The 26,150-nt window shown below is 41.3% G+C and overlaps 1 protein-coding gene across 1 annotated transcript; it reads left to right on the forward strand.

Annotated features, from left to right (window-relative positions):
- On the forward strand, positions 1–25,989 carry emp2 (epithelial membrane protein 2). The gene is made up of 5 exons (XM_050068597.1): positions 1–177; positions 17,641–17,914; positions 18,011–18,119; positions 19,156–19,296; positions 20,709–25,989. The coding sequence occupies exons 2-5, from the start codon at positions 17,837–17,839 to the stop codon at positions 20,876–20,878; spliced, it is 498 nt and encodes a 165-aa protein (XP_049924554.1). The 5' UTR covers positions 1–177; positions 17,641–17,836; the 3' UTR covers positions 20,879–25,989.
- The last annotated feature ends 161 nt before the right edge of the window (positions 25,990–26,150 follow it).

The following is a 26,150-nucleotide window of genomic DNA, read 5'->3' on the forward strand; positions in this document are numbered from 1 at the left end:
GTCTTTAACTTTTCTGCGGGACTAGCAGTGAGATCTCCGGCTGCCGTTTTGTCACGTTTGGAGGCTTTATTTCCAAAACTTTTTTATTTTATCATCCCTCAATTTCCCTTTAATTTCCCATTAACACACAACACCTGGAGCTCCTCACAGCTTTGCTTCCTCCTCAGTCAAAACTCGGTGAGTAAACTTTGTATTTTTGTAGTTTGCATGTTGTTTGAATGCTGCACGGAACTTTCTCTGAGGGATCATGTCCCATTCAAATCCAATGCGACTCTGAAATATATAATAAATAACCAATTAACAACATTATTGTGACTTTATGGTGAGTCTTGAGCCTAACTGTTCTTATTTACTGCTCTGGAATATTTAATCCAGCCTAAAATATTCCTTAAATAACTGTTGGATATTTCAATAATTTCTATTTAATAACTATGATACGTTTATTTAGCTTTATAATTCATCATAGAGTCGTTTTACTTCGCCTTTGCTGCCGTGTTTCCCCCTGTGGGTATTTATACACATCATAACTTCTGCTGAGTGGCTCCAACTTTCAGACGTTGGAAATGAAAGGGGCGTTGTCAGCCACCAATGTGCGTGTGTGTGTGTGTGTGTGTGTGTGTGTGTGCTGTGAATGAATGTTTTCTGCCCTGAGAGGGAAGATAAATTACTTTTTTTTTTCAATGGATGCAGGAAATGTGCGTGTGTGCGTGCTCCATAGGGGCTTTAAGCGTATCTGCTTCATTACTTAGAGTTTGTCCTGAACTTGTGGTGCTTTGCATCTGTAAACCTGCACATATGGTCACACTAGATGCTGCTGTGGTAATATATGAGTGTCAGTGTTTTATTGAGCTGATTAAATCTGTTTAAAATCAGCTCAGGCTCCATATAAGTGTATTACTTGGACTACAATGCTGAATCCAGCTGCCCATGTCATGCATTGTTGACTGATGAGGCAGGTGGTAACTCCTGCATTCTCCCTTCATTGGGGGCGCCCTCTTGTGGTTGAGAACAGCAACAGCTTGGCCCTGATTTGCAAAGGTTGGAGGAGTCTTTTAGGAGTAGGATGCAGAAATGGAGACTCCTAAGGCAATGTTTGCATGATGGATAATGCAGTCCGGCAGTGGTCTGAAGATTAAATGTCATTTGGAGAGGAAAGGTTACAAAGATACAACAATGTGTCGGAAACTAATTTGCATGCCCCCGTTGGCATCAGGGTTGACAGGTGGATTTCAATATCTACCACCAACTCTGTGGCAAATCTGCATTATTTTACCTGCATTTTGCTGGTGGCTGGTGCTAATCCACCCTGGCTAACATGCAGTTATAAACCGTTGCACACAATGCATGGAAAAAGGCAGAGAAAAGGATAACAGGTGGATGGCTAAACCTAAATTTGGACTCCCTCAACCTGCTCTAGGAAACCAGTGCTGAACATATAACTGGCTCCAACACTGATTTCATACATGCTGCACTTGTGACGCTGGGGGTCTACATCTGCAGGAGACGCTTTATGAAAACCAGAAATGAAAAACCTCCAAATCCCTTTAATATTACATTAAATTCACTCTGAGTTTCAAAGGTCAAATGTTTTGTTTTATGACCTGTTACTGAAGAAAGAACAGAGCCAGTCTGAAACACTGCAGCCCATCCTCTCCTCTCTCCTCACCCAGCTTTTAATTTAGTTTAATGAGCCCTGCAGTCATCAAATGTGTGAAGTAATGTGTTAAAGAGCCACAAATTAGCAGCTGAATGAATGACATTTAAAACTCGCAGTGTGTAACGTGAAAGCTTTTCCCCACACTTTACGGAAGGTAGTCTTGTTGCAGTGGGTAAGGCTTCGGGGGATTTAGCAGCATCCAGCAGTGAGGATTGCAGATTGTAACCAGCTGAAACTTCTCCTGGTCAGAATTCCTTCAGGGTTTGTAACGGAAGCTGAATTATCCACAGAGGTCTCCTCCTCTCCAAAACAAACTGATCAGGTGCAGTTTCAGGTTACAAATCAGTGTTTCTCTGACACTGTTTGGCACATCAGAGACAGGCCGCTAGCACAGCACCTGCTAATGTATGCTCACCTTTTTTCTGATCCACATTTCTGGGAGGTTTCACCATGAGTTTATTTATCTGCAGGTCTCCTCTTCTCCAAAGCAAACAGATGTGGTGATTTAACCCGGTAAAGACATTGAACAAGCAGTTTCACATTACAAATCAGTGTTTCTCTGATGATGTTTGGCGTGTCGGAAACTGGCTGCTAGCCTAGCACGTGTGTCCTCACCTTTTTTCTTTGATAACTCAAGATCCAGACACTCAGGAGTTTTTTTAATGATATTTTTATTGAAGGATAATTGCACATCATACAAAAATTACAATTGAAACAATGTTTTTCCTGCCATCTTTTCTTTTCTGAACAAACATCCTTTAAGCCAGACAGAGGATGATGATGTTAGGGGACTTCCAGTCTAGCAAAATTCTGCGACGAGCTAATAGAGACGCATACGGCACTATATCAGCCTGTCCGGCAGTCAGAGTAATGAGATACTCAGGAGGTTTTTACTGGGAGGCAACCCCGCAGAGGTCTCTTCCTCTCCAAAACAAACAGACCTGGTGATTTAAACCACTACAAAATGAATAAAGCGTGTGTCTTGGCCGCTGTAGAAACATGGCGGTGCAACACGGCCATCTCCTTAGACGAGGACCCGCTCCCTATGTAGATGTAAATGGCTCATTCTAAGGCAACAAAAACACAGTGACTCTTATTTTCAAGTGATTATACACTAAAGAAAACACTGTTTTGATTCCATTTCTGCAGATATTTTCCCCTAAATCCTACACACTGGACTGTAACTGAAGTTTGATGCACACAGTGGCCAAATTCTCCTCAAGCAGATGTAATTTTTCTGTCTGAAGTATTTGGACACGGCTGCAATCCTTTGCCCTCTTTGCCCTCACTGTTTCGGCTGTGATGTGACACAATGCCCGAACGTTTTCATGGCAGAGTGTCAGTGTTAATTTGAAAGTATTTTCAGCCACTGAATGCAGCATGAGGAGCGAGGTGTGTGATATTTGATCGGAGGGGGATTAGTCGGGGGTGTGAGGTTTTAAAAGCTGCTGACAGATGAAAACTATCAGCGAACAAGTGTGAAGTGACTGAGAGTAGAGCAGAAAGATGGAAGAGGATGAAGGGATGATAAACAGATGAGGATGAAGGTGTCTTTTTTTTTTTTTTTTTTTTAACCTCTCCATCAGGTGTTAGCCCCATCTTGTCTCCACCATGTGGGAGTCATTACTCAGCGCTGTCACTTCAGGAATGTGTGTGAAAACGTACCCCCTCACACACTTACCTAACAAACCATGTTACTGTCCAACATGAAAGAATTCCTGCGTCAGGGGGAAGTCTTTAAACCCAGCAGGAAAACAGTTGTGTGCATGTGTGTGTCTGTGTGTACATTTGTCAATTTGTTAGGCTCCTGATTCCCGAACAGGCATGTCGTACACACACACCCTCACACACACACTGTATGCCTTTGCAACAATGTAGGCGTCATTGTGCAGAACAATGATTCTTCTTCCTCTCCTGGTATTCAACAAAACTCAACATAGCTCACATATTTATTTCAAAGTATCAAAGCAGCCAGTGTTTTATAACCTTTTTATGAAGAGACATGATTTTGGGGCAAAAGGTCTAGAAAATGTCAAGTTATTAGGCTTGTGTCGCCAGCAATAAAAAGTCTCATGACCAATGTAAAAAAACATCAGTTTGAAGCGACAGTGTTGTCGTCGATTTGGACTCTGAATGCATCATTTGTGCACACTTATAATCCATTTTCCACACGTTGAATTTCGATTTAAAATGTACCCTTCAATTTTTAGAAAGGACAGTCCGTTCCTCTCTTATTTAGAGTGTGGCGTGAGAAGTAAAGTGACTGTGTGGCATCAGGATGTGAGTGTCCTAATAAAATGGTCGGCTTTATGAGATGCTGTTTTGTATTGGGTGTGATTTCAGCTTGACAAACACATAATGTTTGGTTTTTGTCTCCACCCAAACATTAGCATGTTAATTGTGAGTATGAGCGCATGTTCGCATTAAAGGGGAAGTACGCCTATTTCCAAAACTCATACATGTTATTCCCAGGGTTGAAGACGATCCAAAAAAAAATTGGGAACTTAAACATCACTCTCGCATATCTGAAAAAAGGAGTCCTAAACTTAAATTTAAGTCTGGAACTGCTCTATAGGGTGCGTTTCCATCCGACTATTTTTGTGCACATTTTTAATTTGTGCTGTAAAAACCTGACTGGCACCAGCACAAATAAAACAACTCTTGAAATATTGCAAAAATGTTTAAATGCAATGGGAAGTTGGAAAAGTTGGGATAATGACAAAAGGTAAATGCTGATAAGTGCAATGGAAAAAGATTCAATGAATAAATGATGACAAACAGTCTTAACATATTGTCACTGCGTATGCCACTGCAAGTTTATACAGGGATGTTACCAGAACTCTTCCAAGAGCACCTTGTTGTAATATTAGTTGTTAAAAAAATTCTTTCCTTTGAGGTTTGGCATGCTTTTAATGACGTCATCTTGTTGCGCTCCTCTCCTGCAGTGGTACCTGACTTGAGAATCAGTGCCAGCTGCTGCTTATCTTGCTGAGCCAACTCCCAATATTTGCATAACAGTAATGGATGGAAAAGAACATACATTTGCAGTTCCTTTCCCCAGCTTCCAGAAAATATGGCTAGAAATTGAATAGAATTTGAGTATCAGCCGATACCCGATACTGATCCGATACCATGGTTAACCTAAAAAGCTATATACCTTTACATGTAGAAAAGACTAGAGGCATCAGGCATTGATGACGACACAGTTCTTTCCTAAGATGAAATGAAACAAGATGAAATGGATTAATGCAATGATGAACTTTTTATTTTTAACAAAAATAAACAATTGTGCAACAACAGCTGAAATAGTGTGAAATACCTCCACACAGCAGATTCTCTCCTTCGCTCCGTGACGTATGACGTAGCTTGCGTTGCAATAGATTTAAAGGGAAAGGATCGCCTCAGGTATAGGTTGCATTTTCCGATACCCAATCCATCTATTTTGATGATGTCGGGGCCGATATTCAATCCAGGTATCGGATCGGTGCATCCCTAAAAGATTATGTGGGTACATTTCCTGTTTTGGAGCTGACAAATATTAATTGAACCATCCTAGGTCATGGAAAAAATATACTGGAATTCTTAATTTACGTGGTGTTTCCCCTTCATCCAGTGGCTAAGCTTATGTACGGCAAATTCTGAAAAACTTAGACTGTAAGAGATAAGCTATGTTAGACAGAGATGCTCTAAAATGCCACTGCATGAACGATAAATCTTTGGGAGCAACAGCTGTGGGTCTATTCAGGGGCTGGAAGCTCTAAAAGACAAAGTCAGAGTCAGTTGGAGCCTCCTTCCCACAGGAGATGATCCTAACCAACTGCATTTAGAATACACTGGTTTTGTTCTCCAAATTTAGTAAAAAAAACAAACCTGCATTTCTTGTTTGTATTTGAAGGAGATGGATGGAATTGGACAGCCATATATGGCCAGAAATTTGACCTGTGGTGGATCCAGCCCCTTAATTGGAACAAATCCAATATGGCTTATCTTCTGGTGACACCCTCAAGCCAAACTGCCAAATATGTGGCTGACTGGCGATAAAGATGTGCAAATAGCGAACTCTGCATCTTTCATCCAGTTTTGCTCTCTGCCTCACGAGGCTACTAGCTCATTTCAGAGTTTACAGGCAGCCACTTGTTGTTTGTAAAATGGCTCTAGTAAATCCGCAATGTAAAGGATTATAGCTGTCACACTGGGCAATCTGGTTATATTTATAATTCTGTACTTGCTCCACTGCCACTTAGATGACTCCGCATACGTTTTAAAAGCAAACTGTGTGTACATCTGTGCCTGTGGGTGTCCACAGGTTTTGTTGTGCTCTTCCTTAGCAAAGCTTTGTTTGGTCTCTGGCTTCGCTCCAGGGAAGATGTGCCTTTTGTGTTTTCCCTAAAAATAAGCCTTAGCTTGGCTGTTGTTGTGTACACATGTGCGCGTGCACGAACACACACACACACGGTTACACCATGAGGCCATTCCTGGGGGAAACAAAAAGCAAAAATGAGCATGAGGATTCATTCTTAACCTTAGAAACTGAGTCTTAACTCGAGGTGCACTTGCTTTACTTTGCACATTATTATGAGATCACGCAAGAATCATACGAAAATTCATCTTGTCAAGCTTTAAGTAAGGCATTTGAACTGAACCAGTAACTGTATATAAAAACAGACAGCATGATACTTTCTCACACATAAAGTGCCCTGATGGCTGGCTGAAGTATAGGTCAGGAACCTTGCCCCTGCCATATTAGCGGATGGGGCATGAGCCAAACTAAAAAATCAATTTCAACTCTTAATTGTTTTGATGAGTTTGGTTTTAATCAGATTTGATGCTGTCAAAAAGACCTATGATGTCATGAATGTCAGCCATGTTGTCAGTTGGTATGATGCTCAGATTGAGTCAGTGGGTGTATGGGTGGGAACTTGATACCCTGGCTCCAATTCACGATTGCTACTGCGCAGACTCTGGCTCCAAATGACGTCCCCAGCACAAGAAGGCAGGGCCTGTATCCAGGATATTTTGGCTTTATCTTTGTGCAGTGGGAGGAAGTGGAGATGCATCGTCCATCTTTATATAAAGTCCCATTGACTGTATAAAAAAATGGGCGATGCACTAATGGGCTTATCAGTGGACATGGTGTACCTTCAGTTATATCAAGGCTGGAGAGTATATCTTCATTGAAAGAAGAGCAAAGAATGGCACTGAAGGCTTTTCTCAATGGGAAAAAATGTTTTTTGCTCTTCTCCTAACTGGCATCTGACGGTGATTGACAGATGTTTTATCCAATCACCTACCAAGTATTTTTTGAAAGTGCCTGCCCTTTTCCAAACAGATTCCAATAACGGCCTCTCAGATGGTTCATGGTAACAAACAATCTGGAACATCAGGTTGGCACTTAGCCTTTTCAACCTCACCGTCATCATCAGTAAATAGTGTTTGTATGTGTTGGCTCAGTGTCAACACCAAACCCAGAGGAACCGAGCCGGGCTTTGAAGAAGTTCCTGGTACTATTTGGGGGGCAGGAACTTTACAGGAACGTCCTCTTGCTCGGCCCTCTCAACAGCTGTATCTCCACTGAGAGAGCGGAGTCGGAGGAAGGTTCCTGTAAAGTTACCGGGCTCTGGATGTGACGTAATCGTTGCGCGACCACTTTGACTGGGGCGACGTAGGGACGCCGTTAGCTGTTAGCCGATAGCGGTGTCTGTAATAACTCACTAAACTCACTATATGGTACATGACGGCGGAAGCTATATGAACGTGCTAACCCTCGTCTGCTGAGTTTTAAAAATGCTGGCTATTTTGTGGCTTTCTGTTGACGTCACATCCCCCCTTGAGTATATCCAATCAGCACCAAGTAATCCCCAAGCCCCAGCCAGGAGTTTCTCTGGGCCGTTCTGAGGTACCTACTCCGAGGCAGGGACTTGTTTAGCCCCTGTAAAAGTTCCGGAACTCTGTCCTTTGGGGGTGGTTCCTGCGGTGGAGACACGCACCAACGGCCCCGGCCCCCGTAAAATTACCCCGAAGTTCCTGCGGTGGAATCGGGCCTATAGTGGCCAAACTGTGGAACTACAAGTTCTGAGTCTATCATGTGATGCAATGGGGCCCAAGAAGACTTTTCCCATAGACTTACAATGTGAAAGAGACTTCTGTAAATCAGTGGATAATGTTTTTGAGCATCACAACCCCTGGAAATGACTTGTTACACTATCAGAAATTGGTTCATTTGGTCTGATAACATTTCTGAAGTCAGAAAAAGCTGCACGATTGAATCATTTCAACCCCATTTGAGTTAGCAGAGGGCTAAACCAGAAGTCTTAAGTCTTAAGTGTGCTTGCTCTGTGGCCCCCATGATGCATAAGATCCGGGAAGTTGAGCTTTTATGGCTTCATGTGCCACTAAGGAACTTTGATTAGAATAAATGGTGCCCCACCTCCAATGCTGTATCTTGTTCTATTTATACATCAGTAGTCGACACATGACGCAACTGAAAACCACCGTGCAAATTATCTTGAAAGAGGATAAATTTGACCCATGTCTGAGCCTTGTCACTTTAATTGTTGTTCCCACCAGAACGGTTTGTTGCTACCGCAGAATGCTTGAACTCAACCTGTAAAAGAATGACATTCTCATTCTTCAAAGATGGACTGTTTATTAGATTTAATAAATTCCATCAGGATTTGCTTTTCCCAACTGTTTTGACCTCAAGGAATAAAGCAAGATGTCAGTAAAAATACTGCATTCGTTTAAACTGGTGTGATGAATGTATTATACTGTCAGGGTTCATGAAAAACAAACGAGGCATTCAGGACTAAGTATCCTCTATTGGTGAATCCCAACAAGTCTGTCAGAGTGAGGGTTCGGAAGAGGAAATGTTGCATATAGCGTTTCCACTGTACGACCTCATCAGGGGCCAGAGGGCTCCACTGGAAGCCTTTTTGCCTTTTCTTTTCCTCAATTAGTTTTTCCATGGCCAAAGACAGAAAGAGAGACATACACAGAAAGAGAGAGTGGGACAGTGAGAGAGACGGGGGAGTGAGATTCGGAGGCCCAGTTAAGTCTGTGGCTTTGTGTTTTATGAAAAGAGTAAAAAAAAAAAAAAAGGACATTAAAAGTCAGCATTTTCCACCAGGCAAGGGAATCAGTCGGCGCACACACACTTGCACTCTTGCACAGCAGTCCCCCAGCCTCCTATTATAAGGCTGAGTGGAGAGGAGGAATGGCAGCCTGTTTGTCAGTGTGTGCGTCAGGCGAGGTGGCTGCAGTCTGACAGAATCAGTCTATCTATGTGATAACACGAAACTGAGGTATTGCTAAGTAAGATTAGGAGTAAGAGTAAGATTTCTGTGACATCCTGTATAAACAAAAACCTAGGGTGATATGCTAACAGTGAAGTGACATGATGTCAGTGCTGCGAAATCCATATTGCTCGATGTACGGTGAATAATCGGATCATCTCTAACTTGGTGATGAGTACTCTGTTGTTCTGCTGATTGACACACCACAGCTGAGGGAAATACCCCTCTGCATGCATATGTCTATTATGATAGATAAGGCATGAAATATCTGTATTATGCATACCAGACGTAGCGGAGCTAATGTATACAGCATGCATGTGCTCTTTGTGTGTGTGTGTGTGTGTGTGTGTGCAGCTGTTGCCTTGTGTCAGAGGTGAGTATCAATGCCTTCACACTTTACTGTGAGCGCTGAGCGACACGTCTGCAAGGCAACACCGTTCCCAAGGACCCCTGGGGAACACAGGGCTCCATGTTTAGTTTGATGTTTGTGTGTGTGTGTGTGTGTGTGTGTGTGTCAAATGGCAGTGAAAAAGAGAGGGAGAAAGAGTGTATTACTGTTACGGACATGTTTTCAATAGAGAATATGTGGTTTATTACTCTGCAAAATTAGACGCATCACTCATTTTAAAAGGATTCAATGTGGATTTATCGGCTGAGATTTGCCTTGTTTACTGCCGTCGGCCTATCGGCAAATAAGATGACATTCACCGATGGAAGTGTCACATCAATTTTGTGCTGGCTTAAAAGCAGGGCTCGAACCTAACGGCCACAAACTTAAATTAATGAGCAGGAATACAATGACTGTTTGACAAATGGGCTCTGTGATCTCACCTATGGGTGACAAGATGACTAGTAGCAGCTGGCGTCTGCTCCTCCTAAGGAGAACAGAAAATCAGAGATCAGAACAGAGATCTTCTGGTTCAGGATGAAAGGGCGTAGTAAACTTACTATAGTCTCAACAAGGGAAGCACCCTATTGTTTGCCTGATTATGCTACATTGTGAACAATGAATGCATATTGAAATCGACAGGAGGAGAGCTAGTTAGCGTTAGCTCCAAGCAGCCACTGGTTGCTACTAACAGCTCATTGAAGTTGCATTGAGTTACATTATGATGGGCTCATTCTCTATTTGTAAAAATGAGTAGAGATGAAGGTTAATTGTAACGATCTCATGATGTGTTCACATCATCAAACACTCACTGATGGTAGTGGCCGATGTTTGTCGGTGGAGTCAGATTAATTTTGAGCAGGCTAAAAAGCAGGGCTTGTAACTAAAGGCATTCTGTCGTCCCAGGGACAATAGAAAATGTGTTTGGGACAAACAAGGCCTTCAGGACGAAGAATGCTGAAAACCCACGACTAGTGTTTTTTTTTTTTTCCTGATAATGCTACATTGTGAAAAACAAATCTGCATTGACATTGGCAGGAGGTGAGCTAGTTAACGTTAGCTATTAGCTGTTAGCAGCTGGTGGCCGGAGCCTACAGCTCATGGAGGTTGCATTGAGTTACACTATAGCCCCTTTTAAATAGGAATTGTGCAAATTTGCAGGAAAGCCCAATCAGTCTTTTTTCAGCATTGGCAGTATAAAAACAAAGTCGGGGAGTGCAGCAAAATGCCGCCTACCTACTTTTACAGAATGCGCCTTTTTCGGGGCAATGGGGGGCGTGAGCAAGTAACAAAACGTGTAGCTCAGCGTGTGACGTAAACAGTGACATACTCCGAGGGAAGCCGTGGCTGGTCAGTCCTTCACGATTCTCTCATAAGTCGGCCCGTTCTTCACCGTCCCTGTCATCTGACGGTTAATGGCCTCTTCGTTTGCGAGGACAAGGAGGGCGCGCAATTCTTTGTCTCCCCAGTTGCTCATCTTTACAGTGTCTGTCAGGTTTGCGTTTCCCTCTTGCTACTAGCTGCTCGCTAATTCCTGCTATCAGCTGTTTCCTGTTTATCCACCGCCAGTGGGTCGCACGTGCGGGGTCATCAACAGCTCCTCCCACAAGTCTTCAACAGCCCCTCCCGTGGCGGAAGGGCACCTCGTCCTTTTTAAACAAAAAAGGTTCCACCAATATGTCTACCCTACAAGGCTGAAAATTTGGCACCTCGAATCAACTCACCAATCCGGCTCTGGGTGTCTAAACGCTTGCAGCTTGCCGGCAAAACAGCCCAACATTCACCGAAATTCTGGCAGTGTAAAAGGGACTTATGATGCGTTCAAACTCTGTTTAGTAAAAATGAGTATTGTGTGAAGGTAAATTAAAACACTAACATGATGTGTTCAAATGTAATCTTGTAAATCTTAGTTTTTCATGAGAAACTTGAATAAGTACTCTAATCAATACAATTGTTTAAATATGAAATCTATTGAGGTTTTCACAGCGCAGTTGTATAGCAACAAAAATAGAATAAACAACAAAAATAACACAAACCGCTATTGGCCAAGTGTTATTTTAAACATAGGTATCAGCATTTCACAATCAGTGCATCCCTAATTATTATACAGCAGTTCATTTTTTTCTGTAGATGCTAAACATATCATCCATAGAGTATATCTGACAGTTCATGAACATACCAACATGTTCCTAGAAGAATTGACTTGGACTTGAACTGTTCACCCAACCCAAGCAGCAAAGGAGTCAATAGTTCAAGCTCAGCTAAATTACTCAGAGAATATGCAGCGAGCTGTCACATATACTCTAATAATAATCTGGTTAACATCTACACAATAAAGCCAAACAGTTGAATTGTTGAATCTCATCTAATGGGCTGTTGAAATGTTACAAATACATTGTAAAATAAATCTCTTTTTACATTTGAATGTGAGAGACGAAAAGTGATGACAATGATAAATCAGCATAATTGTAGTTTTGGGTAATTACCCTTGTATACGATCATTACGGTTTGGACAATCAAAGTGGTAACTCTATAAATAGAAACACACACAAAGGAGCATGTATACATATAATTTACACAAGCGGTATATATTGTGTCTGTTCTGTCAGTCATCACCAGGCCTTCATGTCTGAGGTCTACATGGTTTGGATTTACTTTAATCATCTCAACTGTGTCTGTGAGTCTCTCATTTGTGTGAGTGTCTTGGCAGGCTATATATTTGCGGTTTTGAGTAGTTTATGTGTATGCGTGTACATCTGTGTGTGTGTGTGTGTGTGTGCACGTTTACGCTCTTGTTTTTGTTTTTCTCGCTTCCCTCCATTTCCCTCCAATGGGGTTCCCTTCCTTCTCCCTCTGTCTCCTCCCTCCTTCCCTCCCTCGATCCTCCCCTCAACTTCTCTCCACTGATACGAGAAAGCAGCTGCAGATGGAATCAGATCCAGCTGTGTGTGTGTCTGTATGTGTGCGTGTGTGTGTGTGCATGTCTCAGAGATTACTTGCCGCTCTAAAGAATGTTCCTGCAGGTCAGATTAGATTCAAATACCAGAAAGGTGCCGTGCAGTGGATGCAGTGAATGAACTGTTGGTATTTACCTTGGCTATTCTGTCTTTCCAACTCCGTCCCCTCCCTTTTTGTTTGTCTCACGCTGCGCTACAATTGTTCTATAAGGTCAAACCTGACGTCTGATTGGCCACCCTAGAGACACCGTGATTGTAATGTTATAATAGGTCAGTTTTCTAAGAATCTTTAAAGCTCCGAAGCTGCAACAGTTAGACCTCCAGCATGCTGTTGCCAGTCCTAAAAATAAGCTTGAGTCTCACATTTCCACCCAGTGTGACCTGTCACTAACACACCATTACACTGTATGTTCGCACACATCCTGTACAGAATGAAATGTTTTAAAATCTGCAGCTGTATTTGTTTAGTCTTTCCAGTGATTCCAAAGCTTTTTTTTTACTTCAGGGACCCCTTTCCTATCACTGAGTAACTGATGACCCCTAACTAAGTGACACATTTAGGGATATCCCATTTTATAGTCAATGCATAACAGTTACAGTACAGAACAGCTAATAAATCCAAAATGCTTAACTGCCTAGGTTTTAGTTAGATGAGTGATTATGATGATTTTTTAGCAGATTATATCCTGTAAAAACTGCATCAGAGATGAGTTTTCCTGATATTTATGGGAGCTTTTTATAGAATTTGTTGCATTATTTATGTTTTTTTTTTTTTTTTTTAGCAGTTATACATATGTAAAAGGCTTCTTTTTTGAGAAATAAAGTATTTTCCTTTCCCTTTTGCATGGCCACTGTTAGCTCTTTGCTTGTCTTAACTGCATACTTTTCTAATGCAGGATGAGGCTGTTAAGCAGAGAGTAAAGCCTAGTTCACATTACACAATTTTCCCCCTGATTTTGCGTCGCGGAGACTATCGTAATCTTTTGAGTGTTCATACCTGGCGACGTGTTTCTGTCAGAGAGAGTCTCGCCAACTGCATTACACCTGTGTGTGCACACCACAAGATTTCTCCAAGGTGGCTCTTAAGATCCTCTGTGACGTCAAAATCACGGTGAAAATCGTGTAATGTGAACTAGGCTTAAAGGCTCTGTGATATGCTTTGTGTTCAGATCTTCACTGTGCCGAAATCTTTGTAAATGTATGTATTGAATAAAAATCTAAACTTTAAGATTAACAATTTAATTTAGTCTTCTCAATAGGAATGAATAAAAGCCTGAAATATAGGCCTACTTTATATTATTTCACAAAGTTTTCTTACACCCCTTAGAGTCAAGAGGGCTCCGCAACCCACCCCTCCAGAGGCTTTGATGACCCTGAGTGGGCGTTGCGACCCCCAGTTTGGGAACCAGTGCTTTAAACTGCCTTATACAAACCATACAGCATGAAGCTGTCTTGCTGCACATTGTAAATGGTAAAAAAATGTCATCCATATCGAATGCAGGTCTGCATGTGCACAATTTCCGCTCCACTTGTGTGATATTCATATTTCCCTCACAAGGTTCAGGTACAAATTTAAGTGTGTGTCGGCAGGTTAATGCACACTCCAGTTTCATCTTCTGAGCATTATGATCAGGAGCATTTGACCAGAGAAAAATGTTGCTGTTTACATTCCTGTCTAAACCCAACCCCCATGTCTCATAATCAAAGAGTATAGCTCATTTTGTTTCCTCTTTTTTAAATTATTTTTATTTTACAATGTACCCCCTCCCCCAACTCAGACAGGGCCTATCCTCTGGCACACCCCACAGCCACATGCTCACACACAAAACTGTGGCCTGCTTCCTGTCAGCGGGGAGAGGTTGTTTTTACTGCGACTCCATTTTGGCGGAGAGGGCTAATTCCTCTGCTGTCTGGCTTTGTGTGTGTGTGTGTGTGTGTGTGTGTGTGTGCGTGCGTGTCTGCCTGCACTCACATGTGCTTTTAAACATGTTTGTGTCTCTGCTTTCTCAGCTTCTTTGGTGGGAGTTCATGTGTGTATGTGTGTGTGTGCACATACGGTTTTTGATGTGCATTGTCCCCACAGGGTATTTTGGCTGAGTTTGATGTGTACAGTGTACACAGTAGACTTTACTCTACATCCATGTGAAGCTGTGAAACAGCCTTTAAAGTGGTGCTGGAAACATTTTGTAGATATCAAACTCCTGTCTTGTGTTATTATTTGTAGCGGTATGAACGTTAAACTAAACAGAACGATGCTGACAGAGCATTTTCCTGGACAAACAAACCTAGTAGGTTTCTGGATGTATTTAGTATTTTTAATGGATTTTCCTTTCAAGACAATTCCTTTAAGTGTATGTTAACATAAACAGGAAAGCAACACACAAACAAACAAAAATATTGGATATCCTTACGGAAAGGGTGCACACATAAAATCAAGGCCTCAGTAGAAGATCATATCTTAAGCGGAGGCTCACACACACACACACACACACACACACACACACACACACACACACACACACCTGTTATGACTGTCAACAGTGTTGTCTGAAGCCATACACTTCTGGGCATTTGGTTTGTGTTGTAATGCTACAGATACCAAGGTCATGCTGCAAAAAGAACTCTCACTCTCACTCTTGGCCATGTCGAGTAAAGCCACGCCGCAGCGTTTTGTGTATCCATTGTCAGTTTAGACGCACCGTGCCACGTCAAAACGCGCCAGGGATGGACCTTCTCAGGAGTAGGTCCAAAAGCAGGGCAGCCCGCCCTCAAGTGGGTAGCGCTGATGTCTTGCCGACTGCAGCCAACCCTAGACGACCCTGCTTCTCCTCCTCAAACAAGCAAGTGTCTGTCTGCAGGAGACCAAACAAAAGGGCGTTTTTAAAAGTCTCTTTTGTACTTTTGTAGCTTCTGACTGTGGTTTGGAGTTTAGTTTCTCTCCTGCGTCCTGGTTGTACTTTAGATATCTGCTTTATTTTACTGTTTCCTGTTCACTATCAGCCGTATTAGAAGTTGTGTGAAGTTGCTGCTCAAAAACTCAACATTTCCTTATTGTGCTGCTTCACAATAAAAGTTTACACATAACAAAATAATGAGGGACTTTTATTGTGAAGAATCTATAGGAAATTAAATGTGTTATTACTGCATTTGCCGGGCTTTGTTGGCAGCTTCTCTTCAATAAAGGCAAGTCTAATAATATGGCAGAGAGGAAAGTGAAAGCAGAAACAGCCACAGTGAGATGTTGATGAAGAGCTGCAGGCAACAGGCTCTTACTGCACCTCTGCAAACAGCTCACCTCCAAAAGGTAAACTTCTTTCACCTGCCCTGCTGTGGAAGAACTCAGCAAAAATTACAGGGGACTTTAGCCGTGGATCGGCCTGCTGCTTTTAAACATCATCACTCAAGACCAGCCATCATCAGTTTAAAGCCTAGTTCACATTACACGACATGTGTTTCTGTCAGCGGGAGTCTCGCCAACTGCATTACAACCTGTGTGTGCACATCACAAGATTTCTCCACCGAGCCCTCGCCGACAGAGCCCCAGATAACGCGGTGACGTCACCAAACTTGGAGACGACACATCATAAAGGCATGGATATTCTTCCCAGTGTTAAATCAGATCTGCCTCCAGGGCCTGGGTCCAAACACAACGTGCTCCCCATGATCCTGTGGACGCCGCCATTGTTGTTGTTGTTGCTTGCCGGCTTGTCAGTGTTGCCAGATCTTGGGAGAGAAACAAGCAACCAGGGCTATGGAAACAATTCCAAAAGAAGCGACTAGACCTGGCAACCCTGAGGCTTGTCCTCCTCACATTTCTTCCGTCCTCCTGCGTGCTGACGTGGGACGTATCCCACCTCTCATTGGCTGATGCTCTGTCAGTTGTGTCAGACTTCTCCAGTTTTCTAGCATGCCAGATATCCAGTCCCAGTCGCAGACTCACCTCCGACCCAAGGTGGCTCTCAAGATCCTCTGCGCCATCAAAATCACAGTGAAAATCATGCAATGTGAACTAGGCTTAAGTAACACCTTCAAGAAGGTAGTCCTGTTGTAATGAAAATCCAAATCCCTGCTGTGCTGGGCTGACGGCCCAAACCAAGCCAAGCCAGCCCATGACTGTCAAAAAGGGGTACTGATCCTACACACTGCTCCCTTAGTGTTTCTGGTTAATTTACAGTGACCCTTAAACTCTTATGTGTCATTTTTGACATCTCAATATACTAGCAGAAACAGAAATTGTCTGCTAATGCCGTTATGCTAACATAGCATGATGTAGTTTGGTCTGCTCTGACTGAACAGCACAGACTGACCGTTTCAAGATGTAAACAGTCAACTCCTCGCTTCCATCAACAAGTCATAGACAGGATTAAGGCCTTCAGTCACTGCACAGTAAACACCGCACTCCCACAAACTGTCCTCTTGCACACACTTCCATACACACTGTCAAACACACACATACATATAGACACAACATACAAGCTTCGTCTCACGTCTAAGTAGCATTTTCTGTAATTTGAGGGAAGACCTTGAGACTACAAATATTTCTCTGGCTGTTTCATTAACCCTGCATCCTTCACAGTTGTTTAGAAAGGTTGCATTTTGGTAATTGGTTGCAGATGTAATAGTTGCTGTTGGTGCATATCAGCTCTACTTGGATTGCCTGTACACTGTTTCCATCTCTCTGTTAAAGCTGATACAGTTCAGTAATAATGCATGCTTACAGTGGATCAGGGATATTCAGGTTGCTTTGTCTGGGGGCCACTTACGCAAAATGACAGGTGGCCAGGGGCCAGTCGCTGAAGTCCTGCACAGGTTTATGCAGGGGCGTTTCTTAGATTTAAAGACACATGGGGCACAGCCTGGACCTCGGTTGGGGATCCGTGGGTTCTTGCCTGGCACTTTTTTCATAAAAATCTCCATTTTCATGCTTTTTATGCACCTTATTTGTATTAAAAGTTCAAAATAATCCCATTGTAAATCAATTTATTTGAATTGTGAATTAGAAAATGGAGGACCACAAGACCCACTGTCGCAGGCCACTAGTTGAATATTGTGCTGCTGTTGTTATTTTAGCAGTTTTTTTCAAACCATTTAGTGCTGTGGTGTTCCAAATTAATCCAGGAAAGTCAAATTGGTACATAAGAATATGCTTCTTGCAGTTCTTTAATGAGCTGTGGGTATATGTGCACATTTATACAGAACATTTGACGCTGCCAAGCACCGGAAAATAGGTCCTTTGCGATAGCTTTATCTGTGTGTTTGATGTATGTTGATGACACACACAAGGGATTAACCTCTCCTGTATTTGTGTGTGTTATTAAAGTATTACATATATGTTGTTCCCAACAGACTCCTTTCATGTGAAGGACCTTGATCCACACCTGCGAACCAGCCTTTGTGACAGCCAGCATAGACACACACAAGCAAACATCCAGCAGCACTGTCATCCACCAAAAGCTGAAGCAATCAGCCAGTGAGAGACGCAGACAGCTACTGAAGCAGCCTGTGAGATATTTTACGGGCCTGACCAGACAGAGGGGCAGCCATGTTGATCATCTTAGCCTTCATCGTCCTCTTCCACCTGGCTGCGGCCATCCTCCTCTTTGTTGCAACCATTCACAATGTGAGTATAAACTGGAATGATCATACAGTCAACAGAGCTGGGCAGCATGGGATATTTCCAGCATTTTAACCATCTCTGTGTCTGTCTCTGATGTAGGCGTGGTGGGTGGTGACGCCAGTCGGACAGGAAGTGATACACGCTGACCTGTGGTACTCCTGCAACTCCACCTGCTATCCTCTGCAGAACAGCCATACTCCTGATGCAGGTAAGACAGCATGTGGAAAGGTCCAGTGTGTAGGATGTAGGGGATATATTGGCAGAAATTAAAGGTAATATAATAAGTGTTTTCTTTAGTGTATAATCACCTGAAAATAAAAATCATTGTGTGTTTTCGTTACCTTAGAATGAGCCATTAATTTGAACATAGGGAGCTCGACCTCGTTTATGGAGATTGCCATGTTCACCGCCATGTTTCTACAGTAGCCCAAAACGGACAAAGCAAACACTGACTCCAGATGCTTCCATTTGCATTTTCGCTTCGGCCACCATGGTTAGCAGCCCCTCCACGACAAGCAGCGTCAGAAGAATACAGATTTTTAAACATGAAGCTGCTTTAGTCAGTGTTTTTACTGGTTTGAATCACAGTCAGTTTGTTTTAGAGAGGAAGAGACCTCTGTGGATACTTACACTCCTGGTGAAAATGTCCTGAATGTCCGGATCTTAAGTTATCAGAGAAAAACGGTGAGCACAGATTTCCAGGTGCTGGGCTTGTGGCCCATCTGCAACATGCCCAACAGCATCGGAGAAACTGCGGGAAACTGTTTTACTCAGTGTTTTTACCAGTTTAAATCACCTGGTACATTTGTTTTACACAGGAAGAGACCTTTGCAGATAATTCGGCTCCCAGTAAAAACCAACTGAACAATAAACACAGAAGGAATTCTAACCAGGAGAAGTTGCAGCTGGTTGCAATCTGCAGTCCTCGTTGCTAGATTCCACTAAATCTGCCTAAATCTTACACACTGGATGATGGTGTTGGAGAGCGCTGTCTAACACTTCAGTCCAAAATTCCAATCGAAAATAAAACTAGTGCTGCTCAGTATGTCTATACATGCCACAGAGCATGACTGGATGTTAACTGCTTAATTATACCATGCAGTGCACCTGTGTGGAAGCATCTGCATTTGTCACATTTCACAATTTACGTTTTTTCTTAAATTTGTCACGTCTGTATGTAGCTTATGTGTGGTTACTGTAAGTCTTGTCTCTGTGTATGTAACACCCTCTCTCTCCTCTCTCAGCATATCTGCAGGCGGTCCAGGCTACAATGATCCTGGCCGTCATTTTATGTTGCGTCAGCTTCTTCGTCTTCATCCTCCAGCTCTTCAGGCTCCAACAGGGAGAAAGATTCATTTTCACCGCTATTATCCAGCTATTGGCCTGTGAGTGACACACACACACACACACACACACACACACACACACACACACACACACACACACACACGCTTATTGATGTGTACAGCCCCTTGCCAAGACCAAGCTGAGTGGAGTGGTTGTTGTTCTGCATCATCTTAGAAAAGAAATCAAAAAGAATCAAATGTTATGAGTTACATTACTTTGATGAAGTAATTAAAATAGTTGCATTACTTATTACATTTTAAGGTAACTAGTAATCTGTAACCTATTACATTTCAATTGTAACCTTCCTCACACTGCTTGAGGGCATACCGTATGGCTTTGTATGATACTTCACACCTCACAGTGTAAGATCAGTAACAGTCCCAAAACATGAGAACATCTGCTGGATTTTAGTCGTAACTAAATGCCCAAACCACTTTTTTCAGTTGAAAACCAATGTGTGTGCATATTTAGTAGTGATGATGACGGATTCAGGTCCACATCTTGACATTTTAGTGCCAAGTATTTGAATTCTATCCATTGTGTTATAAATTTGCATAGCGACTGCCCTCTAGTGGTTGAACATGGCCACTGCAATTTAATTTTGCTACTGGCTTATCCGAGGACAGGTGACACATTTGGTAGCATCTGTTATCACCATCCCTCCGCCCTCCCCCCTCTACTTGTCGACAGCATGAAGAAGTGACTAGTGGCTCTTTTTTTTCCTGTTTTAGAGGCATTTCAAAAATAAAATTCAGGGCAGAGGCACCGCAGCCAAAACTCTGGGGTTTAGTTACTCTTACAGAACAGTACCAGCATAAGTGTTAGGTAAATCTGTTCTCCTAATTTCACCTCACATTGATGGAAAGATAGCAGATTATTTATTTTGTTAGAATAGAAAAGAATATATTGTAATATCTTTAATGTCATGAAAAATTGTCAAAACTGTATTTCAGGTTAGTATAGCTAATCACAAAGACTGGAAACAGGGAAAAACAGCTATTTATTATTATTAAACAAAACTGATTCTGCCGTAAATGATCACATGTCACATCACATCTCTGGTGTATTTGAGCTTGCTCTTTTTGTGAATGGGTCTGCATACTGTGCAGCGACATGAACCTCCTGCACCCTTAATGCTATCAAAACTTTCATTTATTATTACAAATGCAGCCTCCATTACTCTCGACCAGGAAAAAGGCAAACAAAAAACCTACATATGACCCCAAATAACAGAGATGCCGATTCACACTGGGCTAATATTATCACACAGCCTCAGTGTTGACAATTTACAGACATGGCAGATCCACAAATGATCACAGTCGATCCCTGCAATTATCACAAATCACATAAGGTCCTGTCGTCCTGTGTGAATAGGGCTTTCACGTGAAATCCCTTCTTCAACTCAACTATAATTTCCCTGGTTCTCTTCTTCTTCTCCTCCTCCTCCCAGCTCTATGTGTGATGATGGCAGCTTCCATGTACACGGCTCAGAAAGACAGCTTCCACTCGAGCGATCTTAAGAAAGGCTCCTACGGCTCCTCCTATATCCTGGCCTGGATCAGCTTCCCCATGACTCTCATCAGCGGCCTCATGTACCTGGTGCTCAGGAAGCGCAAATAGATGTGATAAGCTTGACGCACGGGCATGAAGATTTTATAGAATACAAACAGGAACACTTGGACACACATGCGTAAAGACATACACTTTTCCTCAACAACCATGCATGCATACATTCTCTCACTAACCATTAGATGTTATAATACCATTGGAGATAAGGAAATACACCAAGAATCCACAATAACTTCAAATCTCAGGTTCAGAACTAGACAATTCACCAAAGAAAAAAGCATTCAGCAACACATTTTGTACACCGTACACACTCAAAACCCCAAGTAGTCACACACCCTTCTCCTTCCTGATGGCACATTGTTCTCACTGAATGTGGCAAAGGTGCACAAGGACTCTCTAAACACAGAGTGTGTTAAGTTGTCAGGCTGCACTATATACTTTATTTCTGGATTAGAGCATCAGAAACACAGCTGATGGTTGACTGGAGAGACCCTCTGTGACAGCCACTAAAATATGTTGCTATAAACGTTTTCTCATACGAACGCCAGACAGTGTCAGGAGAATCAGGTCCAGACATTGACTTTCACACATGTGGCACACAACAGGAGTTAGTCTGTGTCAGAGGCGTTCTCACCTACCTATACTCGGTTTGGTTTAGGCGAGGGGTGGTGCCTGGGTAGAGCGTGCAGGAGGCAGGGCATGATGCAGATCACGCTGCAGTCATGTAGCTGGCTTCGCAATTTGATCATAAACAACAGAGTCTCTTGCTGTTCCTTGAATTCGTCTGACAATTTTGGCCTCGGCCCTTGCTAGAAGAAGTTCCCTTATCTCGTCATCTCTCGTTGCCGTCTTCATGTAAATGACCTTCTTCTTCATCCTAAGATGGTTTCGCATGAGCCTCAAGATAGAAACGTCTTTCACATGCCCACTTGCTCGCTGTGAATTCTCCGCTTTATTTACACATGGACTCAATCTGACATCACACTGTCTTTGTAGGGAGCTGGCAGGATAAAGTCAGTTTGATGTCCAGTTCAATTGATTTGGGCATTTGCCTTCTCACATAATGTCTGCGTAACGTCTTGATAATTTCAGGTTTGCAGGGCACGTGTGAAAGGGGCTCATGATTCATATTTTGTTTGAAAAGTTAAATCATACTTTTGCCAGCTAGGTGCCGGATAGATTCATTTACAGGAAGCTGAGGTCAAATCTAAGCATTACAGATCAGCACCACACATGCACCCTGCTGCATTCAGCACACACTCACTGCTCTGGATAGAAAAAGGTCCCTGAGGCTCCTTGCTGCGTTTCGTGAGAACATGCCCTCTCAGTCCTCTCCTCCCTTTGCCCCTTAGCCACTACACAGGACATGAGCAATGTTCCAACATACTGATTTGTCTCCTCGTCCTGCTTCCTATTCATAGGAAGGAACCTGTCTGAAATATCTGATGACAAAGGATAACAGTCGAAGACAAGTGGGGAGATTTGTCTTACTGGGACTTTCCAAGAGGTCCATACTCTTTTTTTGTGAATCTATAGTCAACTGAATTAATTTTGTACATATTTGCTGTGTATGTATAGTTAAGGTTACTGCCAAAAGCTTATTTCTAAGACTGAAATACTAAAATTATATATATAAAAAAGACAAAAAAAAGAGAATCTTATGTTAACCATAGCATACAGGATGTGTAGTGAGGCACTAGTTTAGGTATAATATGCAGGATTTTAACTCGTTGTTTGTATTCCTCTGTTACTGACTTGTGTTTTAATGGTGAAAAAGGAACCAATGATGTGCTGTGATATTCGGGATTTGAAATGACAACGTAGGATCACGCAAACTTGAAATAAGAATTTCTTTGTTACTATTATGCTTCTTTGTTCACAGCTCCACTGAGAAAAAGACAAAGCTATTTATTGTTTAAAACCACTGTTGTGTATTTTAGCATCATGTGACTGAGGATGTATAAAGTAATTAAGGCTTGCCATATTTTTTCCCTCTCTCGCCGGGCTACTGTTTATTTGGTCCATTAGTGAAACATCTCTATCAACCCTATGCACATGTGTGCTCTGGAATTTAACAACAATAAATGTGCCATTGTACTGTACACTGTAAAATCTGAGAAGTTGATCTTACTTTAAAAAAATCTAGGTAATCTAATGCCTTTAAAAAAAAAGGTAAGTAAACATAACTATAAATCTATCTAAAATCTATACTGAATTGTTAAGTTTCCTTAAAATGTAGTTTTATTCACACATCATTTTAAGTTGCAACAACTTAATTTTGTGAAGTTGCTGCATGGAGTTATCCGAGAAATCCTCTCTGACATGATTACGTTATTTCAGACTAAACTGGTTCACCAAGGTTGCTAGAAAGATCAACTTAATTGTACTTGTCTTTTTAAGTTGTTACATTTTAAAAATGACAAGTGAAACCTACTTGTTTAGCTTATTCTAACTTAAAGTTGCAACAACTTCATATTATGAATTTGTTGCAACTTAAAAATGACGTGAAATCAACTTGCTCTACATTATTGTCTAACTTGTTTAGCTTGCTCTAACTTGTTGTCGTTTTTAAGTTGCAACAACTTAATATAGTGAAGTTGCTGCAACTTACAAATGACAAGTGAAATTAACTTAATCTTTCTAAGGGTTAGCAACTTCAGTGAACCACATTAGAACAACAAGTTAGAACAAGTTAGACAATAAGGTAGGACAAGTTGATTTGTCATTTTTAATTTGCAACAAACTTATAATATGAAGTTGTTGCAACTTAAATTTGTCATTTTTAAATTGCAACTTAATATTATAAGTTTGTTGCAACTTAAAGATGACAAATCAACTTGTCCTACCTTATTGTCTAACTTGTTTAACTTGTTCTAACTTGTTGTCTTTTTTTTTTTTTTAAATTGCAACAACTTAATATTGTGAAGTTGTTGCAACTTACAAATGACAAGTGAAATTAACTTAATCATTCTAAGGGTTAGCAACTTCAGTAAACCACATTAGTGCTCGTTGCAAACTAGTCAGTCATATTTGTACATTCTTAAAAATGTCAGCTAAACAGAACCTAAATATATTCCATCTCCTTCATATGCTACAATCCCTTCTGTCATGATGACGCCAAGTCAGACTAACTCGGTTCACTGAAGTTGCTAGAAAGATCAAGTTAATTTTACTTGTCTTTTTTAAGTTGCAAAAACTTAATATTGTGTGTTAAGTTGTTGCATTTTAAAAATGACAAGTGAAATCAGCTTGTTCTACCTTTTCGTCTAGCTCGTTCTAACTTGTCATTTTTAAGTTGCAACAACTCAGTTCTTAAGTGAAAATTAGCTTGATCTTTTTTAACGGTTAGAAACCTCAGTAAACCACATTAGTGCTTGTTGCAAACTAGTTAAACATATTTGTATGTTCTTAAACATGTCACCAAAACAAAACTCCTCTTTGTCATGATGAGGTTAAGTCACTAACTTTGTTTGCTGAAGTTGCTAACAGTCAGAAAAAACAAGTTAACTTCACTTTTCATTTTATAAGCTGCAACAACTACAAAAATTAAGTAAATACAACTAAAACTAAACAGCTAGATATACAGTAAACTTAAATTAAGGCTTGTAGCCACATTTACTTACCTTTTTGAGGTAATTGATTTCCTCGACTTTTTTAAGTAAATCAACTTGCATGATTTACAGTGTACCCGCCACCAATTCACGGAATTACTTCTAATGTCAGCCTTTGTGGTAATATAGAGATAATGTTTGATCTCATACCGTAGCAGCACTGTGTAGACTGTTTTCCTCTTTCTCTGTGTTAGTTTGGGGGTTAAACGGTTAAGGTAGACCAGCGGGGTATTAATGCACATATCTTGGACTTGATGAATCCTTCAGAGGTGCTGCACTGGGTGGTTTTGTGATGGGAATATGGTCGTGTCTAGCAATGTTTGGACCACAGAGCCTGGTAACTTACCAACTCACCGATATTGAAGATTCAGGGAAAAGAAATGGAAGTGAAGATTTTCCTCTGTTATCTCAAGATGATACTTGAAAATGATCAAAACAGCATATCGGAGGCCAAGATTGTGATGTTTGTTCATACGTTTTTGTGAAGTTTTCATCTTAAGAGTGTTTCACTAAAGAGTGTTTCACTAAATAGTTTTTGTCTTTCAGCAGATCCCTCGTTAAATTTTATTGAAATCAAAAGTAAGTTTAAAAGTGAGATTCTTTAGTTAATAACAGATTATGTAGTCTTTGAAAAAACAAATCTAAATTTGGAATATCTGAGCTAAAGTTCTGTGCAAGCTGTTGCAGATATTCAACAGAAGCCACAGGAATCACCTCTAAGAGCTGAGTCATCAGAGCCACTCTTGATTTGGAGTCAGAATGTTTTTGGTTTATGGTTTGTGATAATTTTCCTGTTGTGTGTTTTTATGTCAGTGTAGATGTACTGTATCTTAGTCAATGTAGATCCATACAAATAACCACAGGACCACAGTGACAAATGAGCATGAGTTGTTGAAGTCAAATCTGTATTTATGGGGATTTGTTTTTTAAACATGTTTTTTTTTTTTTTGCAGTTGAAATGTTTCTAATGCTTTATGAAGTATTAATTCCACACTGATTCAGAGTCTAATGTTGCTTTATAATGGAGACAAGATGAAATTGTCAATGTTGAAGTAGCTTAAATTTAATAGTTTCCTTTCCTGCATAGGATTCATCCAAGTTTTTGGGAGTGTGTCTGCATGTTGAAGGCTCCCTTGCTTTCACTATTTAATACAAACTAAATGACAGCATGCTATTCATTTTGACCTCATTCATCACATCAGTGGCTGCTTCTGTAATCTTTAAGTTCTCTTTGTTTGCATGTATTCACATCATAAAATTACAATGTTTGTCTGCTATTGACACCCAGTGGAGTGATAGAAAACTACACAATGTTTCGGCGATAGTTTTATGGTTTCGAGCTCCAGAACAGACCGCTCAGCACTCCTAAAAACAAACTTGTTTTTGCTTGGTGAATCCTGCTGCTCTAATATCAAAACAGCAGATTGGGCAAACTTTCATCAGATTCAGGAAAGACTCATCTCCCCTGCAAGGATTTATAGGTGCTTATTTTTTACTGTTGACCCACCGATCAGATGTAGATCTCAATAAATGTATTTTACAATGAATAAATTTTCTTTGTGTGTGCCAAATCTGTAATTGAGTCAAGTATCCATCAATACTAAATACACACTGTTAGTGCTCGCTTGCTATTGTCGCCCCACATCCACTTGCCTGCGGAAAATATCAATAGGCTATTTCCCTCTCTTCCATGCTGCAATGCAAGATCGCCA

Source organism: Epinephelus moara, chromosome 18, assembly GCF_006386435.1.
Source record: "Epinephelus moara isolate mb chromosome 18, YSFRI_EMoa_1.0, whole genome shotgun sequence".
Taxonomy (NCBI): Eukaryota; Metazoa; Chordata; class Actinopteri; order Perciformes; family Serranidae; genus Epinephelus; species Epinephelus moara.

What these genes read in the sequence shown, in the direction of transcription:
- emp2 (XM_050068597.1), top strand. Translation starts at nt 17,837, where the DNA reads ATGTTGATCATCTTAGCCTTCATCGTCCTCTTCCACCTGGCTGCGGCC. An exon ending in TTGTTGCAACCATTCACAAT is followed by an intron (nt 17,915 to 18,010) that starts GTGAGTATAAAC and finishes TCTCTGATGTAG; the next exon opens with GCGTGGTGGGTGGTGACGCC. An exon ending in CAGCCATACTCCTGATGCAG is followed by an intron (nt 18,120 to 19,155) that starts GTAAGACAGCAT and finishes CTCCTCTCTCAG; the next exon opens with CATATCTGCAGGCGGTCCAG.